The following is a 14,608-nucleotide window of genomic DNA, read 5'->3' as shown; positions in this document are numbered from 1 at the left end:
TTCATCCCACAGAGGTTTATAGCCTCGAACGGTACAGAGCCGGGTCAGCACAGTACAGCCTGAGGACAAATCCGAGCCTTAACAGCAAGACTCTGCCAGTCCCTGGTACAGAGCGAGGAAAACAGCCCAGGCGGCCAGGGCTGGAGAAGAGTGTGGAGGATTCATATCAGGGACCTGGACGGCTTCCCTGAAAAATGACTGAAAGGCTTTAAGAACAAAAAACAAAAACCAGAGAAGGCCAGGCCAGAGTGGCAGGGCACAGAGCCAGGGGAGAGCTAGGGGGCCCTCCAGGTCGTCCAGCATGTGGGTCGCCTGCCCAAGAGCAAAGAGAAGGCGGTGGAAGGTTTTCCGTGGGGGGGTGATGGACAGGAATCTGCTTCTGCAGAGCCCGCTGGACGCAGAGGAGGCAGGGCAAGAAAGGAGACGGGGGAAGGTCCACGGCGGCCACCCTGTGAGCCGCGGGGTGACGGCGATGGGCGACAGCTGGGGGGCTGGAGAGAAGCCAATGGATTTGAGATCCATCCTGGTGCCAGGCTGTCTGAAAGGGTGCACAGAGAGGCGAATCACCTTTCTTTCCAGACCTCACGACAGTGGCTTTAAAACAGTCACTGACTTTCCCTCGAGGTTAGACTTTCTCACCAAATAAGGACAATGATATGGCCTTTCCTACACAAAGGTGGTGCCACCTTTAGCCCGACACACGACAAGAGGGGACTAAGACTTGGATATTGAGAAGGAACCCTTTGGGGGGGGAAAAAAAGTTTAACCGAGCTCACAACTAATGCAATCGCTAAATGTGATATAACACGGAAAGAACAGATTTTGGAGCCCAAGAAACAAGGGTCCAACCTTCAACCCTAACATTGCCGAGACGGTACACCGAGGCTGTATTAGCTTCCCTCTCCGGGCTTCTGTTTTCTCATCTGTGAAGAAAGAATTATGCTCCTCCTGGGGCTGCCCTGAGACTAAGAGTCAACACAAACAAGGAGCGGCAGGAACAGTCAGAGACGGTAACCATCATTATCATGATGGAGCAGGGTCTTGCTGGAAGCCGGAAACCATGGTTATTAATACCACAGGAGGAATTAACTTTGTAAATTCTACTATAAACAACAGTTTACAGAATAAAAGTTATAATGGTAAGCTCTACTGCATAAGAACATGTTCATCTAACATTCAGAGATGGCTTCTCTAAGGAAATAAAAAGCATAATTATTTAAAAAAATGATAAAGAACTCCTGACTACATATACCACGCACCCATAAACACACACACACACATCTTCCTCCTAGTTCAGGAGATCAAGGACTCACGTTCTCATGCAGGTAACCCTGATCCCAAAAGGAGGACCCCTGCACTGATGGAGACGCAGCCCCATAGTAGGTCCTCAGGAAGAACTGAAGCAATCAATCAATTTAATGATCTAATGCCACAAACACATAGAGAACCTCAGGAGTGACAGGCACAGAACGTCTGTGCAAAATACTCAGAAAGAAATGGAGAAGCTGCCCCTTTGCCCTCCAAGCTCACAGATCTTTACACCCTTGACGATATGTGGTAGGAAGCCAGGCACACAATCAACCAGACAACGGATCTCCCTAAACAACTTCTAGATGCTTCCAGGCTGAGGATGCACCTTGAACAAGACAGCCAAACCTCTCTGCCTGCAGAGTGGACATTATGGTATGGGGAAACTGGAAGAAATGAAATAAGAAATTTACAAAGCACAATATACAGTCGTTAGTCGGTACTGTGGAGAAAAACTGGGCAAAGAGGCAGAGACTGTAGGGGTGAGGGGTAGAATTTTAAATCTGCACTGGTTTCAAACAGTCCCCATAAATCCACGTAAAGGTAGCACTGCACACTCTGCTCATGGCTGGTAAAGTGCCAACAGAAGAGAAAGGGTTGGAGGGACAGAGGAGGAACTGGCTGGGCTGGGTAGGTCAGGGTCAGAGGGAACACGCACGTCTCCAGACTGAGACAAGTGCTGAGCAGTGAGTTCCCTCCCATCTCTTCCTTTTCAGGAATGTTCCTCCTGCTCTTCCCTAGCTGCAGAGCACAAAGCAGCCTTGAAGGTCACTGCGCATTTCCAGCAAATGCCTGTATCTCTTATACAAGCTTATTCAGTCATGTCAGCCTTTCCTGGGTCATGAAGGTCAATGGCCATTTTTAGGACTCTTTCTAATTATAAAAGGGACACATGGTCACAGTATAAAATGTGACAAAATATCAGAAAGGATACAGATTCCCAATAGTCTTAGCCTCAACATGATCTCTATTTACATTTTGGTATGTTTTTTTGCCAGAGTCGTTTAATACTCTGCATCCATATTAACTCTGAATGCTGCTCTTTTAATTTTTACTAAATATATTACTTTCAAATTCCTAGATTTGCATTTTTCTGCTTATGACAAATTCTGTATGGACATCAGTGTAATGGGCTACAGAACATTTCAAACTACTGATGCACTATGCTTCATTATTCACCACTTCCCACTTGTTGAGCCTTCAGGTTTCTGAGTTTTCATCATTATAAATTACTGTGAAAATAACTTCACGTGGAAAGGCATTTCAAGTAATTCCCTCAGAGAAGATTCCTAGAAAAAGGATGACAGGGAGCTGGGAGTACTTTAGACAAGTAGTCACTGAATAGATCTACACTGCCCCCCACCCCCACCAAATGTAATTGTGATAGAGAAGAATTTTTGCATTCTATTACAAGTTAATCACTAAAGGGATGTTACCTAGAAGTTTAAATTACACATAATGGCCCATTTCTGGGAACCCTGCTTCCCAGGTAATGAGCATTAAGCTAAAATACTTTGGTTTAGCTCATAGAAAACCTCCTGACCAGGACCACCAGGGAATGACTACAGGAAGGAGAAATTAACACATCCCTTTGGAGCCCAATGGGAACCAGCAGTGTCTGACTTTATCCCCTCCCCTTTTATTATAAAAGGAGCCTGAATGCTAACTCAGGCAAGACAGTTCTTTGGAGACACAAGCCCAGCATCTTTTGGTTAGCTGGTTTTCTGAATCAAGCCATTATTCTCTGCCCCAACAACTCGTCTCTCAATTATTGGCTTGCTGTCCAAACTCAAACTTGGTAACGTAATCACCGCCCCACTTGGCTGCAGTGGCAGAATATAAAAGCTGGTGAATCTCTGGCTACCTTTTTGGCCTTGAGGGTAATGGGCTTCAGAGGCTACATTATTTACCTGCTGTCGGAATCTGAGGCGATCTCCTTTCTCCCTCCGAAGCGGATCTGGCACTGCAGGGAAAAAAGAGTCGCTGAGATCAGCCATTGGGATGGACACACAAAACCACCCCCAGGGGCCTTTGGGGTCTGGGGTGACCCAGGGCCAGAAACCCTGGTGGCCGAATCAGGGCATCCCCAAGCCCTGGGGGTCAGCCCAAGAAGTGGGATGGCGGGCACCCCAGCCTCCCAGCGCCATTTGAAGGAGGAAGCCCTTTTACCTCTCGCTTATACAGAAGGGAGCCCTACGCAAAGACAGCGCTAAGAGGAAAACAGAAGCCGTCTGCAGAGTCTCTAGGAAGCTGCTTCTATCTGTCAGCAGCTGACTGTCAATAACGCAGAGCTCTTAACAGGCAATAATTAAAACTGCCACAAATCTGTGATGATGACGGGTCCCTTCTGACAGGGCCCAGAGTTGTTATGGCTGCTGTGAAGTTATGACAGCAGAAATCAAGCTTCAAACAAGCCCTCTGGTTGTGCCAAATGACAATTCACCCAGGGAGGGTGGAAACAAAGGCAAACTTTCTTTTTTTTTTTTTCTTTAACGGTGCTGAAATGTAGATAACATAAGATTTACCCTTTCAACCATTTATAGTCATGCAACTCAATTCACAATATTGAGCAGCCATTACCACTCTCCACTACTCTCTTTCAAAGGTATAGAGCCTCCACTGTGGGTAGCAGGTTTACCAGATTCCTAAATTTATTATCATATATGTGTGCGGGGGGGGGGGGGTGTGTATGTATATAGAAATTTAAATGATACTTCGGTCAAAACTCACAGAACTGCACATTTAAAATTGGCATTTTTATTGTATGCAAATCACACCTTAATAAAGTTGGTTTTTATTTTTTTCTTTCCAACTTGAAGAAATTTTAATTTCTTAATGAAGCTAGGAAATCATAGTGTATTCCACATGCATATGAAAAGATACACATAGTGAACATGAAGTGAAAACTGGCAGGTTACCCAGTCCAATTAATCCTAAATTGAATAGGGCTGCAATCTCAACACTCAAGATATTAAAGAAAACTAAACTGTTAAATCGGAGAAGGCAATGGCACCCCACTCCAGTCCTCTTGCCTGGAAAATCCATGGACGGAGGAGCCTGGTGGGCTGCAGTCCATGGGGTCGCTAAGAGTCGGACACGACTGAGCGACTTCACTTTCACTTTTCTCTTTCATGCATTGGAGAAGGAAATGGCAGCCCACTCCAGCGTTCTTGCCTGGAGAATCCCAGGGACGACAGCCTGATGGGCTGCCGTATACGGGGTCACACAGAGTCGGACACGACTGAAGCGACTTAGCAGCAGCAGCAGTAGCAAACTATTAAATTTTACGTATTGAGAAATTACTATTTGCCAAGGACTGTAATAACTAAAGTTGGTTTTTAAAAGGCATATATACAACACTTTCACTCTCCCAAATAGTAATCATAGCTCTGGGTGGAAGATCCAAGTTATTTCTGTTTAACTGCTACATTTGAAGTGGTTGGAGTTAACTCTTCATCTTATTTTGCGTTCCATTTCTGGAACAAAGAAAGAAAAAAAACTAATAATGTCAGCTCTGCATTTACTGGGGACCAGGCACTGGCCACGGCCCTTTACCCCTTTAAGCAACTCCCTCCACAGCCCTATAGAGATGGGGACCCAATTAAAGAGAAGAAGGGTGCTCAGAGAGGCTGGGTAAGCTGCCCCAGCACACACAGCTGTCAGGAGACAAAGCTGGCCTTCCAGCACAGCTACCCCTGAGTCTGCGTCCTTTCTGCCATGACTGGATGCCTCGAGGCTTGGACAGATGCTAAATTCTCTGAGCTCACATCAACCCTTAAGAGGCAAAGGACATACTTATCTCCCTATATTGTGATGACACGCCGGTAACCACCAGTCGCCCCTTCTGAAACGTGAATTCCTAGGGCTGGATCCCAGCTCTGCTGCTTATTAACTATGAAACTGGCAGCAAGTTATTGGGCCTGAGCTTCAGTTCTTCATTCCTTCATCTGTAAAATGGCAGTAATTGCAAGAACTATCTCACACGGTGGCTGGAAGGATTCGATGGAAAGCACTCAGCGGAGCACCAGACACAAGATGAACGTGCAAGGAACGCGGCTTGTCAGGTAGTTATAAGCAGACAACCTGATGCCAACCTTGTGTCAACACCCGCTTCCACACCCAGCCAAAAGCCAGGCACCAATTCAGCGTCAGCCAAACCAAGCAGAGCCCATCTGGAGACGCCATTCAACCCTGAGCATGGCCTGATTTCTGTCCTTGTGCTCACAGGGGCCCTGACTCCCAACCAGCACTGCAGCACCCTTAGAAAGTGAAAGTCACTCAGTCATGTCCGACTCTTTGCGACCCCATGGACTGCAGTCCATGGCATTCTCCAGGCCAGAATACTGGAGCGGGTAGCCTTTCCCTTCTCCAGGGGATTTTCCCAATCCAGGGACTGAACCCAGGTCTGCTTTGGAAATTCCCCAGCGGTCCAGCGGTCAGGACCCTGCTCTCACTGCCAAGGGCCTGGGTTCAATCTGGGGATTTTAGTTCCTGCATTTTATTACAAGCCATGTAACGCAGCAAAAACAAACAAAAATAACTGCTTGGAAATAAGACTTTGAAACCCACATTAATGCCCTTCTCAAAGGGACATCACTGAAGGATAGGGGTGGGTCCTCCGGGGGCTTTAGGATATCATCACACAGGAGCCCCTCTGTCCCCATCTCTGATCACTGTTACTTGCTGGGGGAAATGGTTAACCTCACAGAGCCTCCCAGATGCCTCCCAGAAGTAGGTCTATGTAGACAGAAGGGCAGAAATGACTTCTACGTTCATCGTCTGACACTATGACTTGAACTCAAAGTCCAACATGAGCTTCCTTCTTACCTGTTTCACTGCATCCAGCAGTCGCTCCAGCAGAAACTGTCTTTTCATGTCATTGTTCTGTGTTCCTAGAAGGCAAGGGGCTGGATTAGTTCTGTTTGACATTCGCCTTCTACTAAGACTCTGACATGTACCACTTGGCTGTTCTCAGCCAGCATCAACTTTCTCTTTAATAAAATCAATAACAAGATCAGGTATCAATAATCTGCACCAATACAATGAGGTCTGACCCCTTTCCTGTCACTACATCACAGGAAAGCAACTAAACTAGTGTTCCCCAAATCTGGATGATGTTTCTGGAATGATCTAACTTACGGGTTTCTCAACCTTGGTGTCACTGACATGTGGATCAGATAACTCTCTGCAGCTGCCCTGTGAACTGTTAAGATGCCTGGCAGCATCCCTGGCCTCTACCCACAAGATACCATTAGTGTGCATGCACACACACACACACCCCCTAGTTGTGGCAACAAAAATCTCTGGATTCTGCCAGACATCCTCTGGGGAACAAACCTGCCCCCCGTTGAGAAGCAATAGTCTAACTTAAAACATAGATTTCCTAGCACGGCAGGCACTGCTGGTCAGCTGACCTCACCATCATCTCTAACGTCATTTTCCCATGAAAAACCTAATTACTCAGCCTCGCTTTTAAGGCTGACCTTAAGAAGTTCCAGCTGATGAGATGTAAATGGAAGAGCGCTGGGAGGGGCCTGGGGGAAAAAGGACAGATGCTAATGGCTTCATTCCTGCTTCCATCCCTCATGGCTGCATCCTAAACACATTGGGGGAAGCCAGAGCAGCATCTGCAGGGAAGCCCAAGAGAATCACAAAGACACCAGCCCTGATGTCATTTCGCCGATGAACCAAACTAGAAATCTCAGAGCTTTCAAAGAACAAATCATTCCATTTGTTCAAGCCCTGTACACTGGGTGGTTACTTACAGTCAAAAGCATTTCCAAACGATACACATGTCATACACCAAACTCCCATTTAAGAGGGCGTGGGGCAAGGCCAATTCTGTCTTCCCAGGTGGCTCAGTGGTAAAGAATCTGCCTGACAATCCAGGAATGCAGGAGAGGCGGGTTCGATCCCTGGGTCAGGAAGATCCCCTGGAGTAGGAAATGGCCACCCACTCCAGCATTCTTGCCTGGAGAATCCCATGGACAGAGGAGCCTGGTGGGCTGCAGTCCATGGGGTTGCACAGAATCAGACACAGCTGAGCAACTGAGCACAGACGCATGCTAGGCCACTTCAAAGGCCCAGGCGGAACACTGTCAGAACCACATCTGATGCTCCACAGGGGGCCCAGTGACTCCAATCCACAGAGACGTGGCTATGTGTTATGATACCCCAGACATTGAACACAATTGCTTCACAAGAGACCCAAATTTAGGATCACAAGGGAAGTCAGTGTGGGGACTTCCCTGGTGGTCCACTGGCTCCCAGTATAGGGGGCCCAGGTTCAACCAGGGAACTGGATCTCACATGCCACAACAAAAAGATCCTGCATGTTGCAGCTAAGACCTGGCACAGCCAAATAAACAGACAGATTAACATCGTTTTTAAAGAGAGAGCGAGATGGTCAGGGTTTCATCCAAGTCATGCCAGGGCCACCCAGTTGCTAACAACCGTGCCCATGTGCTGAGCACTTCCTGTACACCAGGCACCAAACTGAGTCCTCTGAATGCACTGCGTCCTGTAATTTTCATGACCACCCTACCAGCCAGGTATTAGGATCCCTGAATCGCACATGGGGATACAGAAGCTCAGAGGATGAGCAAGTGCACGCACTGACCCACTCGACATTTGCTGAACTTCTACTGGGTGCCAAGCAGTGTTCTAAGTGGTGGGGACACAGGAGTTCAGTGGTATAAAAGAGCCATCTTCTCGTGGAATGAAAATGCTATTAGGAAGAAACAAATGGTTCCTAAGTAAACTAACAGAGGAGAAGGTGTTAGAGAGTCATACTAGGAAGAAAAACCAGATGAAGTGAAGAGACCAGGAGGAAGCTGGAGGTCCACGTCTGCCAGGGCAGTCGTGGAAAGTCTCTCTGCACACACGACACCCCAGCTGAGCCCTTTATAACGTGGAGGAGCAGTCATGGAAAGTTATGAGAGACCAGTGTTCCAGGAAATGGCAACCCACTCCAGTGTTCTTGCCTGGAGAATCCCAGGGACAGGGGAGCCTGGTGGGCTGCCGTCTATGGGGTCGCACAGAGTCAGACACGACTGAAGCAACTTAGCAGTAGCAGCGTTCCAGGCGGAGCAAACAGCCAGGGAAGACAGGCAAAAACAGCCTGGCTTCCGTCTCCCAAGACCTGAAGGAAGTCTCCAGTGACTTAAGCAGAAAGCAGAAAAGGGGAAGCAAAGATCAGAGAGGCAGGCAGGGGCCAGTCACAAAGGCCTCATGGACCATGACAGCGGGTTCAGGTTTTTGTTCTAATTTGAACACTAGTCATTGGAACCATCCCCCTAACTGGAGACCATGTCCCTTAAGGGCTATGGCAGGACTATCGCGTGGGCTCCTGCCTTACCCCAGGCCAGGAGGTTAAACCAGTCCACAGACTCTCTACGGACGCACAGTAATAAAACTGACTTCCCAAACACTGCCACTGTAATTTTTTCTGGAAAAGGTCTTGGGAGAGGTCAGCCCACGCACCCTTCCCACCAGACGAGAGGCCATCCTGAAGCGTCTTTCAGGATGGCTAGAAACCCCACCTGCCTGAGGGCCTCACACATAGCTCTATCAACACACGCTGCTCCTCAGGCAGCAGGAGGGCGAGCTTCTGCTCTTCTCCCTCTAACACCAAAATGGGGAAGGCAGTCTTGCCTTCTGCCTTTTTCCAAGTACTGCACCCAACAACTCTCCTTGCCCTTGGGCGATGCCAACTGGAAACGTGACAAGGTTTTCCCCCTTGAAGTGCTTTTGCTATTTTTTCTGATCATAAAAATAATTCGTGTTTTAGAATTATCAGACACAACCCAGAACTTCTGGGTGTATGCGCGAAAGAATTGAGAGCACAGTCTTGAAGAGCTATTTATATGCTTACGTTCACAGCAGCATTATTCACAGTAGCTAAGACGTGGAAGCAACTCCTGTGTACATCAACAGCTGAATGGAGATGCAAAATGTGGCATGCACATACAATGGGTATTATTCAGCCTTAAAGGGCAAGGCAACTCTGCAGTATGCTGCAACACAAATGAGCCTTGAAGAACGTCACACTAAGTGAAATAAAGCAGACACAGACAGAGAAAACACTGCATGACTCCAATTACATGAGATACTAAGAGTAATCAAACTCATAAAGAAAGAAAGCATAATGGTGGTTGTCAGGGGAGGCGAGGGAAGAGAATGGGGGGTTAGAGTTTCACAGCTACACGTCTGCACTTTTACAAGATGAAGAGAGGCCTGGGGATGGGTGGTGGTGACGGCCACACAACAGTCAGAGGTAGTTAATGCCACCAAACTGTACACTTAAAAATGCTTAAGATGGGGACCTCCCTGGTGGTCCAGACTAAGCCTCCCTGCTCCCAATGCAGGGGGCCCAGGTTCGATCCCCAATCAGGGAACTAGTCATGCCACAGCTAAAGATCGCGTGTGCTGCAACTCAGCGGTAAAGTATCCACCTGCCAATGCAGGAGACAGGGGTTTAATCCCTGATCCGGGAAGATCCCACGTGCCGTAGAGCAACCAAGCCCACGTGCCACGACTACCGAGCCTGTGACCTAGAGCCCGAGAACCACAATTACTGAAGCCCAAGCACCCTAAAGGCTGTGCTCTGCAACAAGAGAAGCCACTGCAATGAGAAGCCTTCGCATCGCAACTAGGGAGTAGGTAGGCCCCGCTCATCACAACTAGAGAAAAAGCCCGACACAGCGACTAAGCCCTAGCACAGCCAAAAGTAAATAAATACATAAATATTCCAAAAATGGTGAGGATGGCAAATTTTATGTTACCTGTATTTTACCACAATTTTTTTATAAAGTAATTCATGTGAAGAAGTACAATAATAACATAGCGTGGGAGGGGCGCAGGATTGACAAAGAAAATAAAAATCTCCATCATCTCCTTACTGATCATTGTTAGTGCAGTAATTCACAAGCTTTCACCTGCACAGAAATCTCCTGGGGTCTTGGCTAAAAGGCAGGTTCTAATTCAAGGGCTGGGTGGGGCCTGGGACTCTGCATTTCTCACAAGCTCCCACGTGCTGCTGATGCTGCTGGTTCCTGATGCACAAGGGAAGAGCGAGGATAGAGTGCCTACCCCTAGCAAGGACCCCAGAGCTTTCCTACGGAATCTGCGACACTGCTTTCCTGGAGCCGCCAGCAGCCTTCCCTGCCTCACCCTGCAAAGCCTCTCTGCGGTGGGAAGAAAGCCTGCTCTCTAGAGAAACAGCCCGCCATGCAGCCTCCCCAGACAAGAAGTGCACTTGAAGGAGACAATCCTGACCCCTGGAGGGGTGCCCATGACCATCCCAGCCCTGAATGGGATTACAGGACCAGCATCTCCCAGGGCAGGGGGAGCACGGATGCCCTTGGCAACATTCACCGGTGGCAGGAGGTGCCCAGGAGGCCCAGGGCCACGAGGCTTCGTGGAAGGAGCGCTGGAGGCAACATTCACCGATGGCAGGAGGCGCCCAGGAGGCCCAGGGCCACGAGGCTCCGTGGAAGGAGCGCTGGAGGGAAGTCACAAGGCATCATGAGTTCTCATCCCGGCCAGGCTGCTTGCTGGCCCTGTGATGGGGACAGTCACTTCCCTTCTTGGGACACTGGTTTCTGCATGAGATCATACCCTCCAAGCTCTGCAGTCTGCAAACCTGGGGCCTCTGTTCTGAGATGGCAGGCAAAGCAAGCAATGCTACCGGGCTCTTTCCTACCTTCTCCAAGGACCAGGAGGAGCGAGAGCAGGTGCCCACCTGCTGAGCCTCACGCTGGGCTAAGCCCATGAAGCGGCCAGCATCTAACCCTTCAGGGCGTCCCAGGTGGCTCAGAGGTAAAGAATCCACCTGCCAATGCAGAAAATGCAGGTCTGATCCCTGGGATGGAAGATCCCCTGGAAGGAAAAGGCAACCTATTCCAGTATTCTTGCCTGGGAAATCCCATTGACAGTGGAGTCTGGAGTGCTACAGTCCACAGGGTCACACAGAGTCCGACACGACTGAGTGACTGGGTACACACACACACACACACGCATCTAATCCTTCACGAAGAAGGAAAGGTGGGCTCCACTCAACAGAGCACTGAGGCTGAGAGGGAAAGACCTTCACTCGTGGCCAGTGCTCACGGAGGGATTCAACTTCAAGTCCACTGATTCGGCCCTCTGTTAAATCCTGCTCACCCTCAACCTGTAAAAAACCTGCAGAGACAGCCCCAGCGCCAATTCAGGAACGATTTCTCTATAAAATCCCAGCCTTTCTGCTTCCTTCCTTCCGCAACAATGGCCCTGAGTCAACACTATCAGTCAGATGAGCCAGAACAGGCTTCCTTTTCTAAAAAAAAAAAAAAAAAACTGGAGTAGAGTTGATTCACAATACTGTGTGAGTTTCAGGTGTACAGCAAAGCGATTCACAGAACAGGCTTCTTTTTAATTTCTTGTTGAAGTGAAAGTGTTAGTCGCTCAGTCGTGACCGACTCTTCGTGACCTGATGGGCTGCAGCCCACCAGGCTCCTTTGTCCATGGAATTTTCCAGGCAAGAATACTAGTGTAGGTTGCCATTCCCTTCTCCCGGGGATCTTCCCAGCCCAGGGATCAACCTGGGTCTCCTGCACTGCACGTAGACTCTACCGTCTGAGCCACCAGGGAAGCCCAGTTTCTTGTTAGAGCACCATCAAAAGGAAAACAGAAACTGAGCGGCGCCCCAGGGAATGCCCCCGGGGTCCACAGTGGTCCCCTGAAGCTCTGACTTAGAAATCACCTGCGATGAAAATCAGAAACCCGGTTCACGCGCCTCCCTGTTGCCTCTCATGTTTAGAAGCCTTCAGATCCTGCTCTAATTTTTTCCCACAAACCCCCAGCCTTCAGTGACCTCCCGGGGAGGTAGAGCAAGGGTTAAGAGTAGCGAAGGTCACCAGCTGTGTGACCATGGACAAGTTACTTAACTTCTCTGCGCCTCCCACAGTTAGTAAATGAGTGAATAGGCATCACGCATCTAGAACAGCGCCTGGTATACACCCAGCACTTTATACATGCTGACTATGGTTGCTGGAGAAGGAACTGGCAGCCCACTCCAGTATCCTTGCCTGGAAAATCCCATGGACAGAGGAGCCTGGTAGGCTACAGTCCATGGGGTCGCAAAGAGTCGGACACGATTGAGCTACTTCACTTCACTTATTGTTGCTGTTGTTGTTGTTGTTGTTGTGGGCAGCCCTACATCCCAGAGGTCTAAGACCTCTGGTTCTAAGAAGTACTTTCATCTGGACCACAGGCAAAGCAATCCAATCCAGGTCTCTGCAGCTGCGGCCCAGGGGAGTGTGAAGGTGAAAACGCCTCTCTGGCATCTGGGGAGGGAAAAGCCAGCAAGATGCCCCCAAGGTGTATATTCCTTCTCCCACCCCTGTCAGAATCCAGGAGGTCAAGGTAAACACAGTTCCTGTCCACAGAGGAGTCGGGTCACTTGGTCAAGGCTGACACAGCAGTATTTCCTTACCTCTCTACCCAGTAGCAGAGGGAAAGTCATTCCTCTGGTCTAAGGCCAACCCTTGGGCTTCCCTGGTGGCTCAGCAGTAAAGAATAGTGGGTTCAATCCCTGGGTCGGGGAGATCCCCTGGAGAAGGAAACGGCCACCCTCTCCAGTATTCTTGCCTGGAGAATCCCATGGACAGAGGAGCCTGGTGGGCCATGATCCATGGGTTCACAAAGAGTCAGACACAACTTAAGGATTAAACAACAACATCAGCCTTGGCAATTCACTCACTGGGTACAAGAGATAAGAAAAGAAGATGGCAAGGTTCTCTGGGGACCAGGGAGCAAAGCACTGCTGAGACCTGGTCTGCTGACCTTCCACACCACGCTGCTGGCCTGCTGGGGGCCAGGGGAAGCAGACTGCAAGGGTGGGATTCTGGTGGCGTTTTAAGTCACTAAGTCATATCCAACTCTTTGCGACCCCAGTGGCTGTAGCTCACCAGGTTCCTCTGTCCATGGGATTTCCCAGGCAAGAATATTACAGTGGGTTGCTATTTCCTTCTCCAGGGAATCTTCCCAATGCAGTGATCAAACTCAGGTCTCCTGCATTGCAAGTGGTCTCCTGGATTGCAGGCAGATTCGTTACCAACTGAGCCACCAGGGAAGGCGGGAACTAGAGCTGTGCTTAAAAAAAAACAGGAAGGCAACTTCTCTGGTGGTCCACCTGCTCGGGATTCACCTGCCCATGCCGGGGACCTGGGTTTGATCCCTGGTCCAGAAAGATTCCACATGTCTCGGGACTACTAAAAATCCAAGCGCCACAACTAGTGAAGCCTGTGCACCCTGGAGCCCATGCTCCACATGCATGGAGAAAAGAAAAAAGCCCACATGCAGCAACTAAGACCCAGCACAGCCAAAGACAAACAAACAAATAATTGGGAAAAAATAAAATAAAAAACAGGAAAGAAGAGGAAAATCCACACTGAGAGAACATAACTGCTTAATGGGTACAGGGTGTCCTCTGGGGGTGGGGAAGGTGTTTAGGAACTAGACGGACGTGGTGAGTGCATGACATTTCCCATGTGCTAAACTGCCCCTGAACTGTTCATTTTTAAACAGTTAAAAATTGTAAACTGGTTAATTGTTTTTATAATGCTTAAATTTCTAACTTCATAACTGTTCACTGTTTTAACTGTATTAAAAGCATACAGGGTTTCACACTGTGGTGGTGGTTTAGTCACTCAGTCGGGTCCGACTCTTTGTGACTCCCGTGGACTGCAGCCTGCCAGGCTCTTCTGTCCACGGGCTTTCCCAGGCAAGAATACTGGAGTCGGGTGCCATTCCCTTCTCCAGAGGATCTTCCCCACCCAGGGCTCGAACCCAGGCCTCCTGCATCACAGGCAGATTCTTCACCAACTGAGCCACCAGGAAAGTCCAAAGAAAAGGTTCCCTGACATGAGGGTATCTGAATTTCACCTCAATAAGATGATATTCTGTGGGAAGGACAACAGATTGAGCCCATTCGAGGCCAAAGGAGCCAGCACAGCAGGCACCCCCTGGGGGTGGGACAGGACTCCAGAGAGTGCCCAGCCCCCCGTGGAGACACAGGGCGGAAAAGCCCAGCTCACGTCTCTTCCATGTTTCTGATTGCACTGAGAGGAGGGAGTGTCTGCCTGATGTACCAGTCAGGCTCCTAACAGGAAGTGGCAGGCACTCTCAAGTGAGGAGAATTCAAGGAGGTTTACTTAATACAAGGGATCCCTGCGCAGGAGGAGGCTTCCCAGGTGGCTCAGTGGTAAAGAATCCACCTGCCAATGCAGGAGATGAGGGTTCGGTCCCTGGGTTGGGAAGA

General features: G+C 49.1%; 1 protein-coding gene across 2 annotated transcripts in view; it reads right to left on the bottom strand.

Moving 5' to 3' along the window:
* Window positions 1–14,608, bottom strand: part of SNX29 (sorting nexin 29) — a 603,176-nt gene that overhangs the window by 570,631 nt on the left and 17,937 nt on the right. Inside the window, exons 2-3 of one of the 2 annotated variants that reach the window (XM_018040633.1) lie at window positions 6,136–6,200; window positions 3,219–3,271 (exon numbers count right to left, since the gene is read on the bottom strand). In XM_018040633.1, coding sequence (XP_017896122.1) covers window positions 3,219–3,271; window positions 6,136–6,200 — 118 coding nt within the window. Of the gene's footprint in view, window positions 1–3,218; window positions 3,272–6,135; window positions 6,201–14,608 lie in introns of those variants that run through there. The other variant, XM_018040634.1, reaches the window with a different exon arrangement.

This window comes from Capra hircus, chromosome 25 (genome assembly GCF_001704415.2).
Source record: "Capra hircus breed San Clemente chromosome 25, ASM170441v1, whole genome shotgun sequence".
In the NCBI taxonomy this organism is placed as follows: Eukaryota; Metazoa; Chordata; class Mammalia; order Artiodactyla; family Bovidae; genus Capra; species Capra hircus.
The sequence above is the reverse complement of the archived record's forward strand: the minus strand, read 5'-3'. Positions and strand labels throughout refer to the sequence as shown.